This window comes from Panthera tigris, chromosome C1 (genome assembly GCF_018350195.1).
Source record: "Panthera tigris isolate Pti1 chromosome C1, P.tigris_Pti1_mat1.1, whole genome shotgun sequence".
Taxonomy (NCBI): domain Eukaryota; kingdom Metazoa; phylum Chordata; class Mammalia; order Carnivora; family Felidae; genus Panthera; species Panthera tigris.
In genome coordinates this window covers 14576174-14600795 of record NC_056667.1, presented here as the reverse complement: position 1 = coordinate 14600795, position 24622 = coordinate 14576174, and the positions used below count along the sequence as shown (strand labels likewise).

The window sequence follows — 24622 nt, the reverse complement described above, 5'->3', positions numbered from 1 at the left end:
TTTCAGTGTTGCCCACCATAGGGTCTGTCACAACTATGCAACTCTGTCCTCTTAGTGGGACAGCCACCACAGAGAGGATGTAAATGAATGGGCGTGGCTCTGTTCCCATAAAACTTCATTTATGGATGCTGAACTTAGAATTTCATATAATTTTCATGGGGCACAGGATATTCTTCTTGGTTTAGTTTTTTCAATCACTTCAAAGTATAAAACCTATTCTCGGCTCGTGAGCCACACAAAAACAGACGGCGGGCCAGATCTGGCTCGAGGGCCATCATTTACCAAGCCCTGTCCTAGACCAACTCCCCAGGGGACTCTGGGCACTTGCGAATTCTACAGGTGCATGAGCCAGAAAGGCAGAGCAATTGTCCTAGGGTCACAAAGCAGAGCCTGAAATAGAACCCAGGTCTTGTGACACCTGGTCCTGTTCTGGAGGACCAGGCTTCGCCTTCTGTCTTCCCAGCTACCTTGTAACACTTTGAGGGCCTCAGTGTCTGGGTCTCCCGCTAGGGGTGCTCGTGAGTGCTTAGCGAAACCACACAGAAGGCGGGTTCCCCGGAGGCACGGGCATTTCTGTGTGCGGGCCCGAATTGCCAGGTCAGGTGTCCTTCCTCACCATCTTGGCGGCCCCTTCATTAACACAGTTACCACCACCTGGTTACGTCCTTCCCAGGACACTTGGATGTCTCAGACTCCCCTCCTCCCTCCGAATCCTGACCACCACCAACCACACTGCTGTTCTGTGCCCACAGGCTGACCAGGTCTCTCTCCACCCTCTAAAGACCGTCCGGTAACTTTCCAGGGCCTCACGGTCCCCAAGAAGCAACGTGTTTGGATGCAAAGGACACAGGACCTGGTACAGTAAGACCTGGGTTCTATTTCAGGCTCTGCAGAGTTAGCTGTGTAGCCAGGGGACAGACATTCTCCCTTTCCGATACATCTCTTTCCTAATCCATAGAATTCGCCATCTGAGTTTGAAGACATTGTGTAAATACCTCTAACATCAGTCCCTTTATCTACAACACGATGACAGTAATATGAGATAATGTAACCATGGCTGTAGGCACCAGGCTTGGCGTATGCACGGTAAAGGCTTACTAGGTAGGAAGGTTCTTTTGCTTGTGTTTTTGGTTTTCTGTCTGTCCAATGCTTTCTCTTATTTTAGGTCCAAATGCCTTACCTGTTGCTTCAGAGCTTTTCCCCCAGGGGGACCTTGGTGGTTCTACTCCTAGTCACCTCTAACCCACTGGGCAGATCATGGAACCCACACCCGCCCTGCCCACCGCCCAGAAATACTGGAAGGTTGATTTCAATGAGCTGCCGCCTACGAACTTGCCTCAAAAATGCAAAATAATGCCTTTCTAATACATGCCTTCTGATTCCACACTCTAATTGCATCCTTAGCTCAAACTCACTCAGAGCTACCTTCGTCACACGATCCTGAACGATGCAATGCCCACCCCGCAGTTTTCCATTCTAACATTACCGTTCTGTGCATGTTACCAATATTGCCAAATTTTAGAAAGAATCCTCTCCCTCTCCGGCAAAACCAAAACCAGACAAAACACAGTCTTCCTGTATATTCCTGAAGCTCTACTCAGTTCAAAATCTGCCCTCTCTCTCTTAATGTAAAGGCCTCTGTGTTTGTTCTAGTCTATCCACAGACTGGGTCTCTCCACACTTCTAGCTAGGTTTTCACACCCAATCTGGCTGCCGGGAGTTCAGGAACCTTCTCCCCGGCACCAAAAAAGCCTGCCCATCTCCTTGTTAATTTAATCTATTTTCTGATCAACTGTGAAGCGTGTGTGGTCCCTCCCTCCACCACCACCCCCACCCCCCACCCATTCGCTTAGTTCTGAAGTCTTTCTCTTGTAATTAAGCAGCTCTGCACTTGAACTCAGGATGACAGAGGGGGTCATAACTGTCCAACTGTTCTGCCTGAGATAAACTCCAGCGAGGAACCAACTCCCCTTCTCGGCCCACCCTCCCCCCTCGAGGAGTGGCTATTAATTTGCCACAGCTTCTACAGAATTATCACAGACTTGGCTTCTCACTCCCACACATGCCTCGGGAAGGTTTAACTGTCAGTAAGTTTGGTAACTTAGAAACCTCTTCCTTAACAACTTTGATGAGGAAAAGTCATGTGTTCTCCCAGGCTCCTTGCTGGATTATTTTTAACAGTTAAACTTAAGTATGTGCATGCACTTTCTATACCTTTTGGTACTATATAATTATCCATGTTTGGGGGGGGTGTCATATTCAAGACACCCTGGTCATAAGATAACATGACTGCGAGCTATCTCAGAGAAAAACCTCAATTATGACTAATTCCTATAAGCCCACTCATGGTTATTTAGAGACTAACACCTCCTTCAGGTAAAACCGTTCCATCGAACCTGCTTTCATAACCCACTGCCTCCTCCCGAGTGCAGGGACCATCTGTTACATGGAGGGAACACCAACTCTCCCCAGCATCTACCCCATGGAGAAGGAAAGTGGGGGAAACAGGTGTTTGGGGACCTGGTCCAACCTTGCCTTTGTTCCCACACTTTGTGCCACAGTCCGGGGCTCTGCCCACCCCCCTCAGTCCAGGAAGGTTTGTGCAGCCCCCGTCATTACGCCTGCTCAGCTCCTTTCCCCACCTCTAGTCCTGGCAGATTCTCAACCACAAAGTGATTTGACAAGATCTAGGCGTAGGCATCCGTCAAGCTGCCAGCTGAATAGGCAAGTGGCCTGTTTACTTAAACAGAATAGCTGCGCCCCAGAGGCCAGCGAGGAGTCAGGAAAACAAACACTGATAACTGTTTCCAGGGAATTGCCAAAGAGCAGGCGCCCATTCCTTGAGATTAATCGCCAAATCAACGGGAAACAAAGAACGTGTGATGGGAAAGGCGGAGGCCATATTCCTGCTTTCCAAGGGAGCCCGCCTCGCATCACAGGGTCAGACCACCTCCTATCACTCAATACCCAAATCGAAACCCACAGTAAAGGCAATAAAATATAACCACCCACATACCATCTGCTCATATCCATCAAGGATGCATACATTTGAATTGGTCTTTTAAAAATGTTTATCAGTTAATAGTATCCCCTGCCAACCCCCAGCCCTCCCTGGCGGGACTTGCAGGATGAAAAGTGCTCAGAAGAACTAACAGGAGACGGGTTGGCCTGAGCAGGACAAAACTCTGGTACTATCTATTTCCACTTCTACCCTCGACGAAATGATCAGAATGGACCGTCCCAGGCACAGTGCCTTGTTTAAAAGGGGGAGTGGAGAAACTGGACCAGGAGCCACCAAGTGATCAAAGGTTTGGAAAAGGCAGTGCCGATGGTTGCAACAGCAGTGTGGGGAGGGGGTAGGTGGAGGAGGAGAGCTCAATTATTTCCAAGTACTGGCAGCTCTAGAAGAAAACAAACTGGAACGGCAGAAGCAGGCATTTGGGGGAGGGGCAAGGAAGCAAGACCGTCTAGAAAGTGAGAGGTGCCTTGGGTCTGGGGCAGGCTCTGATCTGGTTCCGGTCTCTCCGTGTGTCCCTGTGGGTCTGCGTCCCCGTCCGTACTGCCCAGCCAGGAGGGCACGGCCCGCGCTTTCCCGGGAGTTGTCCCATTCCAGCAACGGTGAGCTGGGCTGGGCTGGCTTGGCCCCCGGGGGGGGGGGGGGGGTGGCCGCTTCTCCCCGGGCCCGTCTTGTTCCCCCGAGGGCGCCGCCGGGTCGCCGCAGGGTCGGGGCCGGGGAGGCCCGCCTCGTCGCCGGCGCGGCGCGGGCACGCTCACCTCGCCGCTGGTCCATCCGCCTCGGTCGCCTGGCCGCGTCCCGCTGGTAAACAGCCGGTGTCTCCCCGGCAACCGCGCCGGAGGGGGCCACGTGCTTCCGGTTGGGCGGCGGGTGGCGCGGTTGGGGGGGCCTCCTGGCTCCTCTCCTGGGGGAGGTGACCCCTGGCCTGCGGGCGCCAGGCAGGAGAGCGTTCTGCCTGCTTGCTGGCTTCGGGGCAGGCCCCCACCCTCTCCGTGACCCCGGTTGGGGAGAAGCTGCTGGACTGATTCCTGGGAGCCCTAGAACCTCCGTGGCTGCTTTTAGGGCACCTGTTGAGTTGGGCCACTTGTCTGCCTTGTGTGTCCTCAGTGCAATTCCTTCAGCACCACTTCCGTGACCCCCATTTCCACATGAGCATCCCCATTCCCCGCGGCATCTGGACCCTTGTTGTCAACCACATCTGCCCCTGCTACGATGACCCCCACCCCAACCACCACCCGATACCTCCAGCAACTCCAGGCTAGCCTACCACGTTTGTCTGGAAACTCCAGTCCATTGCCTTCTGGGCTTTCCCCCTGCAGACCAACCTGCTTCTGCCCTACTCTGTCCAGCCCATCCATGGTTCTTTACCTGGGCCACTATCGCCCCTGCCCTTGTCCCACTGGTCTCTTCATCCCTCCCATCTGCTGAAACTCCATCAGTCCACCTCTACCAGGGTGCTGACGAATCCTTGACCCAACACAGACGTTGCCCTAATGGAAACGTGTGGTCTCCAACCTCTACCGGACCCTCAACCCCTACTCAGAAATCCTTCCAACTCCCCCCAGTTCAGTTGTGTCTCCTTTCTCCTCCCGGGTTATTGCAAACCTTGTCCTCTCTCCTGAAACCTCTCCCCTCTCCCCCGCCCTCCTCCCACTCAGAAGAATCCTTCCCTCCTCAGAGACAAAGTAGAAGCCATCCTATGGAAGCCTTCTTGGTGCTCTGACATCAGATTACATACTCGCCTGCTTTCCTTCCTCCCTCCTTCTCCAATGGGAGGAGACCTGTCCTCTGACTCTGTCCAAGACCTCCAGCTCCTGCAGATGGCCCTGAAGCCCATTCCCTGCCACAGGGCCACACACATACACATCCTCCCCTCACTCCAGGCCTTTGCTCCCGCTGTCCCCTAGGTCTGGAAGATTCTTCCCCACCCTCCCCGAACTTCGCTTCCTCCCTCTTTTTCCCTAATGCTCACTTACCCTTCAGACCCCGACTTGTCAGATGAAGACTTGCTTCCAAAATGGACTTAAGATAGCTTTAGAAAAGGTTCTTACTGGTCTATTGCCTACCTGCCAGGCACAGCACTAGACTCTTGGAACATACAGATGAATAACTTAGTGACTCTGTTGTTGGCAGATAATGTTACTCCACATCTAAGAACCAGATTACCGGAGGAAAGAATTAGGACTTATTACCTGGCATTGTGGCCAAATATGTACTATCTTGTCCATCCTGGATGCATGGACACAGGATTGGAATAGGGTCCAACTCTGGCCCTCCTGCAAGATATTCACAATTTGGTGGTGGTGGAGGGGGGCGGGGGGGGCATGTCACACACCCAAAGTTACAAATAAGATTATTTTCAATACAATTTGAGCCAAGAATGGAAGAGTGGGTACAGGCTGGACATGATTATGTGCCAAATGATTGTCGCAGACAGGAAGTTCTTTGGGCCTGGAGGGGGGGGGGCGATGGATCATCTGGGAAGTGGGGGGTGGGGGTGGGGGAATCATTTCAGCAGTGATGTCTCTTCCCTTCTCAGAAAAGCAGCACCTGATCTGTGGGAGCTGCTGGTGGGCAGGCCTCCTGCTAGGGTCACCCCCTCCCCCTCCCCCCCACAGCCAGGGTGGCGTCTGAGGCCCCAAGAAGGTGCAGGAGGTGGCGGTTTTACGAGCTGTTGGCTTTGAAGCTTCCGGCTGGTAGCTTAGTTCTTGTAAATGATTCTGTCAGAAATATCTAAGCAATGCTCTTAAGGCCTTCAACGCCCACCCAAAAAAGATTAAAGTAGATCCTTCATCAGCTATTTTAATATCACCTAAGAATTATGCAATCTTTTGGAAAGTCAGATTGGCTTCTCACCCCCTATGTGTGTTTGTGTGTGTGTGTGTGTGTGTGTCCCAGTACCCAGTAAAATGTTGCCTATGCCCAGGGGCTGCTTAGTATTTAGTGGTATGTGCCCTTTGCTCCCTGGGGCCATGTAACGCACGGTGCCAGGGGAGGCTGAAGGGAAGGAAAGGACACCAACCAGCCAATTGCTGTGCCTTCCAGCTCTTTAAAGAGATTGCTGGCTTGGCTACTTCTGTGTCTTCTCTTTCTTTAAAGAGCGTGTCTTCAAAGGACAAACCCTATAATGTCTGGTCTCTGGCACACGAATGGATTCTCAGTAAACGTGGCCAGAGGTCTCTGCCCTGAAAAATTAAATGTGGACTCATCCTCCTTCCCAGCCACGGTTTCCTTTCTCCCCAGCTTGTTCCCCAAATGGACCTTCAGCCTTTTCTCTCAGGGTCATGCCTGCCCCATCCTGCTTCCTTCCTTGAAGTTAATCCAAATTTATCCATCCTTCAATGTTAAGTCACCTCTTCCATGAAGGCCTTTCGTGACCACCTCCTTCCCACCCCCAAACCTCATGGGCTTTGGCTGATCCCTTCTGGTCCAATGGAACATGCCCAAGATGGCACCATGCACCCTCCCCAGGCAAGCTCCTCTTTCAGTGCTCTCGTCCAGAAAGGCATCATTGGCCTCAGGATCCTTCAAGTTAATGAGTGGCAGAGCACTTTCCAAACCCTAAACCAGCTGATTCCAAAGCCCACCCTGTGCCCCACCCCCAGCCTGGCATTCCCGCATGGCACCTTTACCTGTACCCACCTATTGTGCTGGTCGTGAGGTTGCAGGCATGGCCCCCGGAGTCAAGGCTTGAGTTTGAATCCCTGCTCCACCCCTTGGGTAGCTGATTACACTGCTCTGGACCTCGGTTTCTACCTCTACAGAATGTAGGGCATAAGAATGGGATTGTGGTGGGGGTGAAATCAGATAATACATGTAAAAGTCTTAGCACAGTGCTGGGCACGTTGTGAGTGCTTGGTGAGGGTTAACGCTCATTATCATGTTGGTTTCATCCTACAGGGTGCCTCTCCTTCCGTAGGTTATGAGCTACTTGAGGGCAGGAACTTGCCTGTGTCTGAGTCCCCTGCTTTGCCCACACAGTGCCTGCTTCATGGTAGGCGCTCAGCAAATGAGAATAAAATTAATGAAGAGGCACTGCTGATTCCACAGTGGCTTTTCCACCGAGAGACCCAGCTAGCTGCCATTTGGTGTTCCCCAGGGATATGTGGTTTGAAGTCTAAATGACCTGCCCCAGGGGCTGGGCTGAAGCCAGGAGCTTCAGTTTCTCAGCAGCTTGTCCCCAAAGAGCACTTGGCCTCTTTTTGAACTAGCAACTCCTAGATTCTGGAGTCTATACCCAGTGTCCTATTCTGCCCTCAATCTCATCAGATGTGTTGATTGAGACTGTGGATAATCTTTAAGCAGAAGGAGGACTGAGTGCATGCTCCGGTGGAGAGAGCTTGCCTCCTGATGCACCAGCTTCCCAGGGGGACCTGCAAGAGGGAAGTTTCCAGGTAATGAAATTTACCTCTGGAAGTGCCGCATATTATCGGAAAACATCCATAAATGCGCCTACTCCCCAGTCTTCTTGAGCAGAAAATATCAAACACGGTAACTCACCTTGGCTACTGTTGACCAAGGGCTTTCAACTTCAGGAGCTTGTTGAAACTTGCTGGCAGTCCGCGGGAGGCCAAGGTCATTGTCTCCACCTCACAGATAATGAAGCCAAGGTTCCAGGAGCTTAAAGGGCTCTGCTAGGGAGTGGTGGAGGCTTGCTCTGACCCCCTTCTCTGACCTAGAATCTCGAGTTCTTTGCTCTGCACCTTCACGGTCCCTTCCACGATGCAGCCTTTTCTTGGCGACCGGAAGCCAATAACTACTTCAGGTGCACTAGTGTTGATGCGGCTAGAGCCGTCTGTCCCTACACTCAATGGCCCTGGGTTCGTAGGCCTGGTCATTTATCGTTGTGATCATTCCTCTCTCTCCCTTGCCTTCCCAGTAACGGCCGCCGCTGTAACTCCCTTCCTGTTCAACTGCTGGGTCCGAGAAAACAGAAGCTGACACCTTTTGCTGGAATGGTGTCTAAAATAAGATCGTTTGTGGCAGCTGCTTGGACACTCGGGTCGTTTTAGTTTTGTTTTCTCCTCTGTGTTTTGGGTACGTACAGCCCTTAGCTCGAGGACCCACAGGGAAACAGGAGAACAGCTAAGTGTTAGGGACGCCGCCTTTGGAGTGGACACACCTGGGGTGAGTCCCGGCTCTCTCAATTTGCAGGGCCCGATACCTCCGCCGGGCTCTATTCCCTGGTGGAAAAACTGGGGTTGATCTTCTAAGCCTCATCGGGAGTGCTGAAAGAGGATTTTAGGAGATAGTCCACAACCCATGCTTTAGCCCTGTGCTGGCCCTCAGCAGGTTGTAGTTTTGCTTCCGTGTCTGTAACTCGAAGCATGATCAGACTCTGATCATTCATTCATTCATTCCTTAAATGCTTGTTTACTTCCCATCTCTCCGTGCCTGGTCTCCTTATCCGAGGGTCATGGCAACACTTCTCCAGCCGGGGGACATGAGGACTTAATGGGTAAATAGACATGAAGTGCTCAGAAGCCACGCAGGGGGGAGAATAAGTGTGACACAAATGTTACCATCCTCACCGTCAGTACTAGTGTGCACTGGGGCCTGTGCGGGCCAGTCAGGCACCAGGGACAAAGAGGGGAGCAAAATGGAATGATCTTTGACTTATGCAATGTGCGGGTTCCTTCCTCCTTATTGTCTCCATGGGGGAAAAAAGCCAAGCCATGTTTCATCACTGTCTACACAAGACGAGTTGACGGGTCTGAGAGCATAGCTCACAGAGACCCACCAGCTTGCCGGCTGCTGTCTTAGAGGCTGGCACTGGAGTCCCTGACGGGCCCCCTCCTGTGTTCTCACCCTTCATCAAGTCCCTGGGCCTCCGGCCCTGTGCTCTTGGTTTTAGTTCGGCACAATCCAAAGCACCTGCAAATAATCAGTCCAAAGGAGAGAACCATGGCCGTCTTGCCCAAGTCACGGCCGTGAAGGCGGGTGTCTGTGAAAATGCCCTGTAACCCTCAAAATGCCACACGGGCGAGAGCTCTAGGCCGCGAGCCTGGTGAGGTGGAAAGAGCACTGGATTTGGAGGTTGGGACCAGAGGTGAAGTCCTGGTCCTGCCACTTGGCAGCTGTGTGTCACTTGTCTCTGAGCGCTTGCTCTCCACAGCTACCAAGTGAGAAAGCGAGAGGCTGTTTCTGGTAGGGTTGTATGAGGAGCAAATAGGAGCAGAATGCAAATTTAAGGAAGTTCAAGGCCCCCTCAAACACCTCCTTTTGGAGGTGGGCTCACTGCTTCTCACTCTCCATGGGCTTAGACTGGCGTCCCTGGACACAGACTCTGCGACAGAGAAGTGCATTCCCAGGAGGCTCCCAAGAAAGACACGTGTCGGGAAGTGAACAGGGCAAGATTGGAGGGAAGGAGGAGTTGACACACAGACACTGATTTCACTGTCGGTAATGCATCCAGGTCTCTTTCTTTGTCTCTCCAAAGCATCATCACCTGCTCGTGTAAAAGACGTGCGTGCCTTCTTCATGGACTAAACCCTCGCACGGTTATTTTTGCAGACTCAGAGGAGGAAAGGGAGCCAGACTGTAGAGATGGAACCTAATTTAAAAACATCCATGCAGCACTTGAAACAGAGGCCGGCTGGGACCAGGGCTGGTCAGGGCCAGGCCTTCCAGCATCCACCAGAATCTTGCCAAAGAGGGTCAAAAGTAGCAAAGGTGCCTGATGACCCCTCCCCCGCCAGGGCTCTGCAGGAGGACGCTCACTTTGAAGTTTTCCTGGGAAACTTGGTCACAAAGAGTAAATCTAGCCAAAGCTCTGTACCTGCCAAATTCTCTGGGCTCAACGGAGCTATTGTTCATCCTCCAAGTATCAGATTTAGCCTGATTTCTAATGAGCAAGACCATGGGTATTTAAAGAGAGCTGTCGACTGAGCAGTGGGGGCTCCACAGAATGATGGGGGACCCTGAGCCCACGTCCTCCTCTGTTGTCCTGTGGGAAACGGGCCACAGATAGGCACCCTCACCGTTGCTCATAGTAACAAGAGGGGTGTGTTTCGCCATCCTGGCATTTGACTGCACTAAGTGGGTTTATTTGCTTTGTGTGTGTAGGGCCCCGCAAGTCTGTGACACTGGGGGCTGTCTGGGCTCGAGGAAACTGTTCTGACTCTGTTTCTCCATCTCTGCAACAATCACAGAGACTCTCAAGTTGTGGGGATCAAATAATGAAACACCATGAAGACCTTATAGAACACAGCAGCTGGCATTTAGTAGCTTCTTAATAAACGTTTCAAATTACTGATAGGTACCTGACACTCACTCTGTAGGAGGGGCAGCCGAGGTTCCGAGGGGCTAAGTTCACGAATAAGATCCCTGAGTCTCAAGGAAGGCAGACACGGGCTGGGGGGAAGGGGGCACCATGCAAATGCGGCTAGACTTCCTGGCACTGGATTTCCATCATGGACCCTAAATATGACTTTAAACTTGGGAACAGAGGAAATGCTGACTTCTCAATATCAAAAAGAGAAGCGGGGGGGGGGGGGGGGGGGGGGGGGGGGGGGCGGGGGGGAGATGAGGTTGCCAAAAAAAAAATCCTTTTGCTCTGAGCCCTGCGCTGTGATTGGGGTTTTGTACCCACATGGCCTCCCCTCTTCTTGGTCACGTTCAGGAGTTCATCTGGCAAACTCCTCGTGAGCAGAGGAAGGTGTGACTGTGGTGCCTCCGACCCCCAGATGTCCTCGGGAATGAAGGCCATTGGGGTTCTCGTGGTCTTTGCCTCCTGCCGTAAGTAGTAAGGAGCTGGGAGAGCTCCGGGGTGCTGTCCTCGTGTCTGGGTGTCTGTGTCTTGGGGTGGTCCCTCCTGAGGTGGCATCGGGTGAGGGGAAATCAGGTGTCATTCAGAAGAGACTCAGGAGCGGGATAGGTTCCCACCAAACTCCTTCTGCTTCTGTTTCTTCTAGAAAAGGGGGTGGTCCCAGCCTTAGGACCTCACAAAACTTCTAGAAAATCAAAGGTTGCTAACTATTTGCTAGAAAAAGGGCCTTTGACTACTGTTTTACCACACGCCCCCTCTGGGACCCTTTTTTATTTTCCTTTGGATGCCAGTTGCCTTTATTTAAAGTCTTGTAGATGCCAGAACAAAAACACAGACCTGTATCTAGCTAGTTTAGGGACAATTAGTTCTCATCAGAAAGGCTCTCTTGTGGTGACTTATGGAATCATGGGTGATTATAGGTCATTGCTACCAGGAGATCAGATAACACAACTCCGCAAAGTGAAAAAGAGCTTCACAGGAAACAGTGTTGGAAACAGTTGTTGGAAAATTCTTTGACTCTGCTCTGGTTAGTTTGATTAGTAGAGATGTCTCCAAATCCGTTTCGCTGCTTCAACAGTGTAGCTTTCGGGTCCCTAAGTCGAAAGATGTCAAAAATGGAGTTCCCATTTTCCCTCAGTCAGTGGTGGAATTTGCTGTTTTCAAGACCATGGTGGGGGGTGGGGGGCCCACGCAGGGAGAACCAGTTCCCTCCTTGGTGTCCCCCACCCCATCAGCGCCTGAGGCACTCCTGACCACAGGAGCTTCCTACCCCTCTGCAGTGCTTCTGCTCTGGGACAACAAAACCACAGGAAGTCTCCTGTGAACGCTTCCCAAAACCCTGCGTCTCCATCTCCGTTTTCTTCAAGTTCATGTTTTTATGTTATTGTATGGCAAAATTAATATATGCAGGTAATTAAGAAGTAAAATGAGTGAGTATAGAATACCAAGATGAAGCCACATCTTGGGGCGCCTAGGCGGCTCAGTTAGTTAAGTGTCCAGCTTTGGCTCAGGTCATGATCTCACGGTTCTCAAGTTCGAGCCCCGCATCCGGCTCACTGCTGTCAGTTCAGAACCCGCTTCGGATCCTCTGTCCCCCACCCCGCCCCTCCCTCCCTCTCAAAAGTAAATAAACATTTAAAAAAAAGCCACATCGCATCCCTCCCAGACTCCAGTCCTTCTCCTACACCCAGATGTAACTAACCACTCTTAAGAGTTTGATATACAACCTTCTAGGCTTTTCCACACACACATTTTGAACATTTTAATACAAAAGTAATACATGCTCATTATAAAAAAAAAAAAGACAGCATAAAAGTATATAAACAGTGCCTATCTTTTTCTCCGCCTACTTCCTCAATCTCACTGCCCGGAGATATTGCTATTAAAAGTAGATGTTTTCAAGACATCTCCCCCGTCAGTGGATATGTAGGTGGTGTTCAATTTTTTTCATACCACAGGGGACGCGCTGCAGCAAACATCCCCCAGAATATATATATTCTTTCCCCACTTTTGTAAACATTCTGTAGAAGCAAAAAATTGCTGGGTCCATGTGTATTTGCCATTAAAAAAAAAAATAGACTGAGGGCATCTTTTCTGCCTCTCAAGTATTTTGTTTCTCCTGCGAGATTGTAAATGCCTGATGATATTTGGAGAAACTGGCGTCTCTAGCTTTGAACTTTTCCCGTTAATGTTGCATTAGACCTAAGGGTGTTTCTGCCTAGGGTGGTGGATTTGGGGTTTGTTTGGTTTTTTCCGCTGGGGGTGGGGGGTGGGGGGAAGACCTAGTTGACAGTATTGTCCTGAACATCGTGGAAGCTGGGTTTCTCATCCCGGACTAGCAAGAAACTGGCCATGGGACACAGTGTTCCAGCCAGATTGTCTTCCCCACGACAGGGGCTGGTGATCCCAGCCATGCTCAGGCAGCATGTTTGGGGGTCTCCTGAGGTCCCGGATGCAAGCCCTCTAGTTACTGGTATTGTTCTCACTGCACCCCGCCTTCTTTCTTACTTCCTGCCCTCCAGTGATGGCCCCTGCCCACAGCAGCTTCTGGCAGTTTCAGAGGATGGTCAAGTACATCACAGGGCGGAGCGCCTTCTTCTCATATTACGGATATGGCTGCTACTGTGGCCTTGGGGGCAAAGGGACCCCCGTGGATGACACTGACAGGTGAGTCCAAAGAGCTCATTGGATTTGCACTGAAACCGGTGCCCAAAGGGAGGCAGGAGGTTAGGACGCTTGTGTTGTAAGTAACAGAAGCCCATGGATGGTTGGCTGTCCTGTAGCCGCCATCTTGAAATCCTCGTGTCTGAACAACGTGCCCTGGATTCCCGTTTTGCACCAGACCTCGAAAATTATCTAGTCAGTCCTGCCCAGAGCTCCAGAAACGTTTTCAGTTCTCAGACGTCACAGCAAACATGGTCTTCTCTCAGCAACCCAGTTTTTTAGGCTTAGAGCACAGCAAGACTGCCCTGCTGTCTCCCGGGCCTAATTCCACATTCGGGGAGAGAGAATCCCAGTGGCCCAGTTTGCAAAAGTTGTCCATCTGGGCGAGGCCACATGGCCCAACGTGGCTGCCAGGCCTACTCCTCGGCGTGGGGGTGGGGAGCGCGAGCCCCAAGAAAAAGCGGAGGTTGGGGTGACCTGGAGAGGGTACGGGGAGACAGGAACCAGGATAGTTTGCACGTCGTGTGTCTGAAGAAATAAGAAGTGAGGTGTTTCTTGCCGCTTTCAACCCCACGTGGATAAATACGTCCCTGCAGCGGGGCCTCAAATGTCGCTCCTGGAGCTTGAGTCCTCCGGGCCGGGCATGGAATAGTCCAGCTGGAGGGACCCCAGAGCCCTGCGGGGGCACTGACACCGATGAAGTGCCCATCATGGGCCGAGCACGGGGATTGGTGATTCGCACACAGGGCCTACCTTTAAGCCTTGCGTCCAGTGGCCAAGGCAGTGTGAACGTCTGCATCCTACAGATGGCGACTGTGAGCACCCACTAAACCAACGTGGCAAAGCCGAAGACACAGCAGCCCCTGAGTGGCTAGGTCAGGATTTGAACAAGAACTTGCCTGGTTCAAAGTCCCGGCTCTTTGACATTCTGTGCCTCCCCTTCCGAGACCAAAGGCTGGTGAGAATTTTACCACCGTTAGACAACGACGACAAATAGCAGAGAGCCCACTTGCAGGTGGGGATGGCGAGAGGAAGGACCGAAGCGTCTGGCCCAGAGCATCTTCTTTTCTGTGTCTTAGAATCCAGTCCCCGGTCTCTGCTTTCCCGCCCCTCATGCTCTGGTTGAGGCATGCCGAGCTGTTTTCTCTTTGTGGATCTTCTCCCTTCCTGTCCCCGGCCGCTCTCAGCACGGTGAGAACAAGGACTAAAGAGTTATGGGTGTTTTTGCTGACACCTGTCTCCTCAGGGACTGTCACAGAGCTTGGCACATGGTAGATGCTCAGGAAAAAGTCATTACATGAATGACTGAGCCACACGGACCTAGATTTGAGCCCCGTGTCTATCATTTGCCAGCTGTACAGTTTTGGGAAATTCCCCTCTTGGAATTCTGTCACCTCCTCTATGAAATGGGGACAATGATCACCCTTCACAGGGTTACGCTGAGGAGCTAATGGGATAGCAGAAGGTGCCAGAAAGAGCTCACTAGATGTTAGTGGTTATTTTTGTAGTTTTAATATTTTCAGGAACTTACCTCCTTACCCTTCAATGCCTTCTCACGCAGGGGAGGAGGCGGGGGAGTCCTTTCCGGTTTCCACCTATGGTCTTCCCGCTGATTCCCCAGGGCCCACCCGCCAGGGAAGCCCCTCACCTCTCCTCTGCTCTGGCCCCCAGATGCTGCCTGGCACATGACTGCTGCTATGAGAAGCTGAAGCGATTCGGCTGCCAGCCTGTGCTGAACAGCTACCAGTTCCACATCGCCAATGGGTCTGTGGCCTGTGAGTAGCCCTCTCTGTAGGGAAATGGCTTTGAACCTGGGCCTTTCCTAATGTCTGCCTCCCGGCAGAAGAGTGCTTTGAGACAGAAAGTGACCATTCTAGGAGTCAAAGCTTCTCGGGAGTCTTTGCTTGGTCTCTGGTCTCTCCCGTCCAGCATCCTCTGGGAGCATGGAGCAGGTGCCTGGGGTATAGTACCTGCTCAATAAATAGTGGCTGACTTGAGACGACATGGAATCTTGCAGCTTCGCCTGGCAACCGTTGCTGTTGAGAACATTCCTCCTTATGTCTGTCATGTGTTAACAAAGCAGCTCGGCTGTCTTTCAGTTGAACAAATATTTGTTAAGGGCGACTCCACGCCAAGCGCTAGTAGGTGCCATGGGGGACACAAAAGTAAATAGGAGGGGGACGGGGAAGAGAACTCACATGTCGTTGAGGCCATTCAGGGAGGAGAGCAAAGGACAAGGGTGGGCAAGTACTGAGTGTCCCGCACGTGGGGCGTGGCCCCTAATATCCCGGGGCATGTTCTGGGGCTACCGGGGTGTGGGGTTTGTGTAGGGCAAGTTTGAAGAGCAAGCCCATTTGAAGTCACTGGGCTGTAGCCTTCTCTAGAATGCCGTTCATTCTGGTGGAACCAGTGGTTTGAGTGCCCCTTAGGGCGACTGGCCTCCTACCCCGCCTTGTGGAGTTGCATGAACCGCTTTCTTCCCCGTGTGTATTCGTGCTCAGCTGTGTGTTGAAGTCCACCTGTCTCCTCCCGAGGTCAGGGAACCACCACCTCCCTTCCTTTCATCTCCCCCTTAGAGAGGGTGCTCAGCGCCTAGACCCTAGGGCTCCCCAGCACCCCCCCCACCCAGGGCCCCAGCTCAGGACACACCCAGATTGACCGAGCAATACAGCTACACGGTCTCCCTGGTCCAGTGGTGAGACCTGAGCCATGGGAGGCTGCTGGTGGCTCAGATCCCTGCCATCTGAGGCCAGATACAGCCTGGTCTGTTTCTCAGCCTTCACAGCCTCTGGCCCCAGACACACTGTTGATGGGGAGAACCCTCTTTCCAGCATGAGCTCAAGGAGACTTCCGTGTTGGAGCTCTCTGGCCATGACTGTGCTCACACCTAAAGCAGTGTCTCTTCTGGGAGGTCCCCAAGGCCACGTACAGGAGATGGGACAGGATCAGGACCTAGTGGAGGGGCAAGGAGAGGGGGCTGGAGGAGATTGCCCTGGAAGTGTTGTTTGCTTTGGGTCACGATGCCCTCGGAGGGAGGGACAGAGTTTCTGACCACCTCTCCCCACCCCTCTGGGCCCCACGTGGTGGGATTGGGGGCGGGACAAGCCTGGCCATTGGCTGTAGGGGGGCACACACAGAAAAGGTGCCCCTGACTCTTCTCAGCCTGGCACATGGTCCTGCTTTCATATGGTTCCTTCTCATCTCTTTTCGTCTTGATCATAATATCTGTCATGTCAAGTGTTATCTTAAAGTGGTTGAAAAGTTCTCCCTTTTAGAGGAAATACATTTGAGGAGCTCTGTCTTCTGATGCCCCCATAAAGTGCAAATACCAGGAAAGAAGGGAAAAGATGCCCTGAGGAGGGAAGTGGATTTTCAGCAGGTGCAGCCTGTGCGCGCTGTGGTCGCAGCCCTGGAGGAAGCCTCAGCCCTTTGCACCTGCTGCTGCTGCGTTCTTTTTTTTTTTTTTTTTAGCATCTTCTTTAGCACCTCTCTTCCCCCTCCCCCGTGAGGCCAGAGCCGCAGCCTGGGAGCCCAGGAGACGGAGAAGAGTGACCTGGGGGAGAGCCCGGAGCCCCTTCCCCCGAGGTGGCACACAGGAACATCTGCTTGGCACATGCTGGGCCGCGGTAGGCGGTGTGGGCAGGGACTGGGCACTGGGCTGGGAAGTTTAGGGTCTGGGCTGTGCTTTCCAGAGATGCCGCCAGGCAGTTAGCGGCTCCTGAAGCTTGAGCAGGGCCCCCGCAGTCCAGAGCCCTGCTTAGGGAGTTAGCACTGGGGTGGGATGGGGGGACATCAGTATCCCCCGCCTCAGCTGACCCAGCCGGTGAGTGCCAGGTTGACCCGCTGTCCTCCCCACCCCACCTTGCCAAGCCCCTGCTCCCAAGAGTGGGGCCGGGAGCTGAGTGATCTGGGTTCTGATCCCGGGTCTGCTGCTGATACGTGCTGAGCCCACATACCAGACACAGGTACATTCACTTACTTGCCCAGCATTGCTTGAGCGCCTGCTGGGTGCCCCTCCAAGGCCAGCGCTGTGTGGGGGCCGGGCGCAGAGCAAGGCAGCCTTGGGTCCTGCTCTCCTGGCACGCTCCAGAGCTGAAAGCGCCCTTAGAGACCCTCTAGACCCACACCTTATGGTAGTGACAGGGAGACTAAGGCCCAGAGAGGGCAAGAGTGTGATCCAAGTAACAGGCAACATTAACACGCATGTGTCTGGAGCCTTTCCAGTGCTCTGGAACACACTGCTTGGCCTGAGTTTTCTGGGCCTCAGTTTCTTTATCCATGAAATAGGTATAATAGCAGCAGCTGCGGTCTCTGAGCATCTGTGACATGTGCATTACATACTGCACCTTGGACCCCTGTGATACACCCCTGGGGTGGGCATGATTATCAGGAAGGACCCTGAGGCTCAGAGAGGTTAGCGGAGATGGCCGAGGTCACGCAGCCAGGAAAAGAAGAGTCACGATCCCGACCTAGGCCGTCTGCTCCCAGAACCAGCATCCCTGCCTTACACTGCCCTCCCCAGCGACATGGGGCTGCCAGGAGGGTGGCGGCGGGAACACACTTGGTTGGAGGGCTCACACAGATGCAAGTCTTGTTGTCCTGTGGGCAGCATGCTTGTGAGGCGGCAGAGAAAGGCAGATGGTCTCGGCTCATCTATAACGCCCCAGATCTTTCTGTTCTAGCGTTATGGACCCTGCTAAGAGGCCCAGAGAGAGCACATACTTCGGGGTCTGGCAGAGCTGGGTCTGAACCCCAGCTGCACTCCTTCTAGCTGGGTAATTACACAACCACCCTGGGCCTCAGTCTCCTCGTCTGTAAAATGGGGATAAGAGCCTGCCCTTCCTAAGGTTGCTAAAGTAACCCCGCTGAAGGGGCTGACCCATAGCAGGTGCTTAGGTAGTGCCTTTCCTTTTAGAAGCTGAGACTTCTTTTTGCATCAAAGTTTTCTTTTCCCCTTCGCTTTGGTGGAAAAGCACTGGGATTTTCTTCATCACTGTTAGGAGGTTGCTCTGAAGCATTTCCTCTGCACCTGCATCCCCTTGCGCTAACGTCATTAACTCCCTAGAGAAGAAAAGCTCTCCCCCACTCCGGGTTACGCTGCAGTTCAAAGAGCTGCCTTGCAAGGGTTAATGCCCCTCCCCTCCCCCCAGCCTCCAAGTTCTGAAATCCTGTACCGGAGCCTGGTCCCGGGTTGCCTAGCAACCAAGGGCTGATCTGGGATGTAGTTGGTGAGCAGGGAAGGGGAAAGGAGAAAAACAACTTGGCCTGTCCGTGTCTTTAAATGTCACCGGAAGATCCGTGCAGAGAAAGGCCTGGAACCCAAGCCCTGGGGCCAATTTGCCAGGTGGGGAAGGCTGCCCTCAGGCAACCAGGGAGGTCATTATCCCTCCTTTGAAAGGGCTTACATAAGCACTTGGAATTTGCAAGGGACTTTAAGATTAGCCCGCGGAGGCGCCCCCTCCTCCACCCACACATGCTTGTGTGGCTTGTGCAGGGGCCGTGGGAGGCCAGCCAGGTTCCAGCCGGAGGCATGTCGGAGCCTCCGCCCTTCTCCCTCTGCCAAAGAGGGAAGGTGAACATGAGAACCACTGGAATTTGCAGTTTGCAAAGATCTTTCTCCATCACTGCTGAATTGATCCCTCACAACACTTCCATCCCTGACACATCACCCCTTTTCCTCTCCTAGCATTGGTCTCCACCTGAAATTACCTTGTTTACTTAGGCTTCCCCTCTCCCGCCAACCCAAATGTGAGTTCCGGAGAGCAAGGAACAAGCCTGTCCTGTGGGGGCGTGGGGGCACTCATCCTCAATGGAACCCATAGAGAGGGACGCCCTTGGAGCTAAGTGATGTGGGGTCTGCTTGCTCAGACCTGTACCCCCAGGTCCTAGCCAAAAGCCAGGCACATGTTAAGAACTCAGGACCTGTCGGTTTGATGAGTGAATGAACGAAAACCTCATGAGATAGTTAACATAAGTATCTGTTTCCTGATTTGAAAGCGGAGGACACAGGCTTGGGGACACGCAACTTGCCTGAGGTTCTAAAGCACACACAGGTGGTGGGTCTGGCCTGAAAACCAGGCGTCCCGGGTGCTGGGACGGGGACCCTTTCCCTGACCCACAGACCGTGAGCGTCCAGGCAGGCAAGCTGTAGCACATAGCGATGGAGTGTTCATTGCATGTTCAGAGCTGAAGACGTACGATGAAAACACAAACTCCCTGGGCAGAAAGAGCCTGCCTTCTGGGAGGAGTCCAGCTCACAAAATATTCAGAAGTAAAGTACACTCAGGTGTTGACCAGTGCTATGACAAGGTGACAGGCTACAGAATGATGACAACAGAAGGAGGGAAGGCTGGCTACTCCAGGTGGCCTTTGGCTAGTGTGGCAGGAGCAGAGGCAGCGGATGGCCGGGGCTGGTGTCGCACAGGGGAACGGGTTCCTTCGTGGGGCTTGGGGGAGAGGCAGACAGGGAAGGAGCTTACCGCCTCCTCCAGTGGCAGGGGAGGCTGTCAGAGCATTTGAAGCGGGAAATGATAGCTCTAATGTTGCTCTAGAAAGATCACTCGGACCACTGTCCGGGGTGGTTGGGGAGCAAGGGAGGAAAGGTGGGGCGGTGTCAGTGAGCTGCTTCAGGAGCACCGGGGAGAAGCTACCACGGATGGTAAAGCGGAGGGGAGAAGTGTCAGATGCTGCGTGTCACGGAGGTAAATTGTCAGGGCCTGCTGATGGGCTGGATGTGGGGTGGGAAGGAAAAAGAAACCGAATCCAAGGTTCTGGGCCGGGGCGGCCACACGTAAAGTGTCGTGTATTGAGCTTCTGCAAATGGGGAAGAAACAGCTGTGAGAACACAGCAAGGAGTTCAAGATGCGAATCAGACACCCACCAGCGAGGGAAGTCGGGTGGACCTGAGCACATTGGAGTATTGAGCTCAGGGGGGACACTGGGCTGGGATGAGAACCCGAGAGTCATCGGCACTGTGATCGGTATTGAAGGCCCTGAGATCGAACCAGAGACTCAGGGAGAGAATTTGGAGAGCAGGGAGGAGGCCTGGGACGCAGGCAGGTGGCGGCCTCGGCAGGAGGCTGAGTTCACGGAGGGCAGCGATGTGGAGCGTCCTGCTTCATCCTATTTATGGGAGTCTGTCGTGGAATGAGAAAGAATGCCCTGAAGCCATGTTCCTCTCTCATGCCTCAGTTTCCCTGCTAGCAAACTAGGAGATGCAGGAACAGATTCGGGTTTGTCTTTTGAAAAGATGGCTTGCAAACAGGGCATTTCTCGCCTTGGGGCTGCTTCTCCTTCCGGGTCTTAACAGGCCTGGTCCTGCCACGGCTGTGGGATGCCCCAGGAATGAGAGTCCATGCCGTCGACCCCTGCTCGGGATCAGTTCCAGCAGGCCTGGGGCCCGGGGGAGCATCAGAGGTCACACTTGCATCAGGAGAGGGTCCTACTCCATGCATCGGCAAGGACAGGACAAAGTGAGAAAGGGACGGGAAAGTGAGTGAAAAGACAAAGGAGGTGTGGAGAAGTGAGACGGTAAAGAAGAAGAGAGGAACAGAAGACAGAGATAACCAGGAGGCCAAGGCAGAGTGAGAAAGGTGTCTCAATTCAGGCTTCCAGAAAGACAGCGCCGGGGTGAGTGACAGCACAGGGTGCCAGGCCCTTTCCGGAGGAGAGCCAGGCTGAAGGGGGCAGGGCCCTGCACCCTGAGAACACCAGCCACGAGACCAAGTGGCGGACCCTTGGCCCCTGCAGACTGTGGCGGCCACCTGGGAGGGAAGCAAGGGGCATGCGCGAGGCAGTAGAGGCGAGAGACCCAGAGGGGATGGGGCGTGGCATGCGCGAGGCAGTAGAGGCGAGAGACCCAGAGGGGATGGGGCGTGGCTTGGGAGGGGCTCCCGGGGGAGCTGGGGCCTGGAGGATCCTGGAGGATGCTCACAGATGGAAAGGGGGAACACGAGGGCAAAGGTGACCCAGGTGTCAGGGAGGGTGGGAGCGGCGGGAGCCCAGAGCCAGGGGCGCGAGCATTCCTGGCCCATTTCCAGTGGGTGAGTGGAGGGCGCAGCTGAAGCGTGGGGTGGGTGTCGACGTGCCTTGAGAAATCAAGTCTCCAGGGAGACGTGGGAGGACAGCTTGCTGCAGGAGTTGGACTTTGGAGGGAGAAAGGCAAACAAACAGAGGACAGTCAGCACTGGATCCAACTTCAAAGGCCTCTTCTTCCCGGATGCACCACTGCCATCACCAGAAGCTCGTAGGGAGCACTCTGTGCATGCTGCAGCCAAACCACTCTCCCTGTAAACAGGGAACTGGGGTGCAGTTCTCTAGAAAGGGGAAGCCACAACCACACACACACACACACACACACACACACACACTCTCACACACACACACACACACACACACACACACACACACTCTTCAGCTCCAGTAACTAAATAAAAGATCCCCATCTAGTGGTAGCTCGGCCAAAGGGCAGACACTCAATCCCAAAGGCCCGGAGGGGCTTCATTCGCTTATCAGGGACTGTCGGTTGAGCACCTATGGTGTAAGGAGCATTTGCTCCGCATACTGGGCATACTGTGACGGACGAGACGGGCAAAGCCCCAGCCTCACAGAGCTCACACTCCGTTGAGGAGGGATAGACGGAAGCAAGTGAATACTCAAGAGATGTGCGGGTTGTGCAAAGCACGATGAAGGCAATAAACGGGGATGCACGGGAGGGGGGCTCCTGATCAGGGGTCAGAGAGAGCCTGTCTGAGGAGGGGGCATCTCATCCCAAACGATGAGATCCTGGTGAGAAGTGTTTTAGACAAGGAGAACGGTGAGAGCAGAGTCCCAGGACAAGACCGAGCCAGGCCTGTGACAAAGTGGCCAGTGTGCCTGGAGCAGAGCAAAAGGCAATGGCGACAGACCAGTTGGGGAGGCCGGATCATAGCAAGGCTGCCCTGGAGACCCCGGTGAGGATTTGGACGTCCTCCCCCAAATACTAGGAAACCCAGCGGCTTGAAGCAGGAGAGTGGCCCTGATCCAGGCTGCAGTTTAAGAAAGTCCCTGTTTGTTTCTTCCCATTAGGGAGGAAGGTGGTGATAGGGACGGGGGGAGGGGGGTAGCGGCCAAGAAGGTGGAGACAAGAGGGCGGAGAGCGAAGTATTTTAAACAGAGAAATCAGCGGCGCTGGCTGTGGACTGGATGTGAAAAGTTGGAAGGCGGGTGGGGGGAGCCCAGGCTGCTGCTCGCTTTCTGGCTCGAGTGGGAGGTGGTGCCGTCTGCGAGCTTTGAGCGTGGGTGAAGGCCGGGTTGGTGGGTGGGGGGAATGCTACTTCAAGTGTTCCTTTTTGAACGTCTTAAGTTGGAGATGCCTAAGGCGTCCGAGCGAGATGGCCAGCAAGCAGCTGGACATAGTGAGTCCTGAGAGAGGGGGTCCCGTGCCCTTGGCCTGTGCGCTAACTCAGGGCGCCCCTCCGTGCAGCCCCCTCCCCCTGCCCTCCTCATTTCCTTCCAGGCTTCTCTTCCCTCCCGTCCTCGTGGCATGTCCAGGTGTGACTGGGAACACAGGGAAAGGACGAAAGAAAAGGACTCCCCGTTTCTTCCCTTTCTATTTTCAACCCCCGACCCCTTGTAGCAAGCCCCCTGTTCTCCCCAACCTTAGGACCAAACGGAACCCCACCCCCCCCCCCCGGTGGCTCTCTGTCTCTCTGCAGGTACATGTGCCCTCAGTCCCGGCGTCAGCTGTCTCTGTGGGCTGCGGGCATGCGAGTGTGACAAGGAGTCTGTGTACTGCTTCAGAGAGAGCCTGCCCACCTACGAGAAAACCTTCAAGCAGTTCTCCACCCGGCCCCACTGTGGGAGGCGTAAACTCCAGTGCTAGGCAGCCACAGGCCCCTGGCCGGTCAGCATGTGTTCCGGAGTCACCCTCCCGGGAAGCCTTCTCATGCCGTCCCCAACAGGCTCCAATGGTGGCTGCAGCCACCATTCAGCACAGGGCCTAGGGTACTCCTTCGTCACTCGACACCAGAGGGCTGCAGACCAGCAATGGAAAAGATAAGACCCTGGCACGCGAGGGAGGGAGACTGCCCGTTCACATGTACACAAATAAATGACGCTTTCTGATAGTAGTAAGTGCTAAGAAGCAGTACAGCAAGGTGACAGGGTAGAGAGACGTTCCCAACCCCCATCTGGGAATTCCCAGGAGGGCAGAGGACCCAGGATCTGCCCTAAACTCCCCCTCCGCCCCCACCCCAAAATCAGGATGCAGGGCGGACTTGGGAATGGGGCACACGACCCAGATCCAGCCGGGGACAGAGCAGGGACCCTGCAAAACAGGGATCCAGCCAAGGATCCGAGAAGCATGCTTTGGACTTTTTTCTCATTTGCTTGGGTTCTGCTCTCTGAAATCCCTCCGGTGGCAAAAATTAAGGCCACTTTCACCTCTCAAGAGACAGAGCGTGAGAACAGCCACATCCACTCCACGTGGATGTCGGGGCCAGGAGGACGTCAAAAAATTGGAGAAAGATGGCCTCGGAAGAGTGCGTCAGAGGGACCCGAAATTTCCATCTGAGTTCAGGAGGCCCTGGAGATATCAGACTTTGAACACCAAAGTCACCTGACGTGGGCGGATTCTGTTCTTTGTCACGCCCACGTGGCGTGGTAGGTTGCAAAATCAGCCGCACAGTTGTCCTCTCTGGAGGCTATGCCTCTCTGTATCCTCGCCTCTCATGAAAGGAACGCTTGGCGTTTCCCATCAGGAAGTAGAGTCTGCTCCTCCCAGTGGTTGAATCTAAACTCTGCGCTGACCTCGTGAATTACTTTGGTCGACGGAACGCAGTGGAACGTATGAATGGTCGGTCTGCCAGTTCCCGAGCCCAGGCCTCAGCCCAGGTCTCAGGACATCTGGCGCTGCTGAGAACAAGCCTGGGCTGGCCCGCTGGCAGACGGGGGCGAGAGTGTCAGTCCGGCTGTCTCAGCTCAGACCTCAGACGTGTAAAAGCACCCAGCCAAGGTCAGGCACGCCCACTCATTGCCGACCATGACCCACGAGAGAAGCTAGCTGGAACCAAGGCAACCGCCCAGCTGACCCCAGGCTAAGTGGCCGATTGCCGAACTGTGAGCTGCATAAAGGCTGCCGTTTTAAGTCACTCAGTTGTGGTGTGGTCTGTTATACAGTTAGTACTCGCCGGTCTTCGTTCACGGCTCGCTGAGAACTGTGACCAGTTCTCCGCACTGCGCTGCACGGGGAGGCCACAAAACGTTGTGCACGTGGCCTCTGCCCCTCACCTTGTAGGTCTGGGAGGAGAAAGGCTGTGATCAAATATAATAAGGACGAACGCACAAAGGGCTGTAATCACACAGTCATCCAACAGACGTTTATTGAGCCCCCACTACGTGTCAGACACAGTGCTGGGCAGTAACGATTCAGAGATTTAAAGAAAACAAACCACATCAGGTCTGAATATCCTGGGGAGAACTTCGAGAGCCATAGCAGCTTTTAGAAGTTCAAGTTCAGACACTTACAATCTGGATTGGGTGATGCTGTCACTGATGTGAGGACAGAAAGGGAAGCCACGGGCAGGTGGTCAGCAGAGAGTCTGGGAGCCATGGCTCCTGGGCTCTGCTTTGCTCAGCTGGCAGAGTCCAGTGGTAAATTCGTCTGCCTTTCCTTCCTCCCTTCCTCCCTCCCTCCT

The 24622-nt window shown here is 53.8% G+C and overlaps 2 protein-coding genes across 7 annotated transcripts in view; one reads left to right on the top strand and one right to left on the bottom strand.

Moving 5' to 3' along the window:
- UBXN10 (UBX domain protein 10) overlaps positions 1 to 5229 on the bottom strand; it is a 9021-nt gene extending 3792 nt beyond the window's left edge. Inside the window, exon 1 of one of the 4 annotated variants that reach the window (XM_015538200.2) lies at positions 5209 to 5229. The gene's annotated coding sequence lies outside the window, so the exon portion shown is untranslated. The other 3 variants (XM_015538201.2, XM_042996267.1, XM_007083751.3) reach the window with 3 other exon arrangements.
- PLA2G2C (phospholipase A2 group IIC) lies at positions 3019 to 24622 on the top strand. Of its 3 annotated transcripts, XM_042996269.1 has the most exons (6): positions 3536 to 3618; positions 7896 to 8053; positions 10638 to 10753; positions 12806 to 12950; positions 14619 to 14722; positions 22643 to 24622. In XM_042996269.1, exons 3-6 carry the CDS (start codon positions 10702 to 10704, stop codon positions 22807 to 22809), a joined length of 468 nt encoding a protein of 155 aa, XP_042852203.1. In that variant the 5' UTR covers positions 3536 to 3618; positions 7896 to 8053; positions 10638 to 10701; the 3' UTR covers positions 22810 to 24622. The 3 variants fall into 3 exon arrangements, with proteins under 3 accessions (XP_042852205.1, XP_042852203.1, XP_042852204.1); XM_042996271.1 differs by lacking the exons at positions 3536 to 3618; positions 7896 to 8053 and adding an exon at positions 3019 to 3308; XM_042996270.1 differs by lacking the exon at positions 7896 to 8053 and having other exon boundaries at positions 3543 to 3618.

Bases quoted from the DNA above. Each gene is read 5' to 3' on its own strand.
- PLA2G2C (XM_042996271.1), top strand. From the start codon at position 10,702: ATGTCCTCGGGAATGAAGGCCATTGGGGTTCTCGTGGTCTTTGCCTCC. The intron at 10,754-12,805 runs GTAAGTAGTAAG...CCTGCCCTCCAG, and splicing joins CGTGGTCTTTGCCTCCTGCC to TGATGGCCCCTGCCCACAGC. The intron at 14,723-22,642 runs GTGAGTAGCCCT...GTCTCTCTGCAG, and splicing joins CGCCAATGGGTCTGTGGCCT to GTACATGTGCCCTCAGTCCC.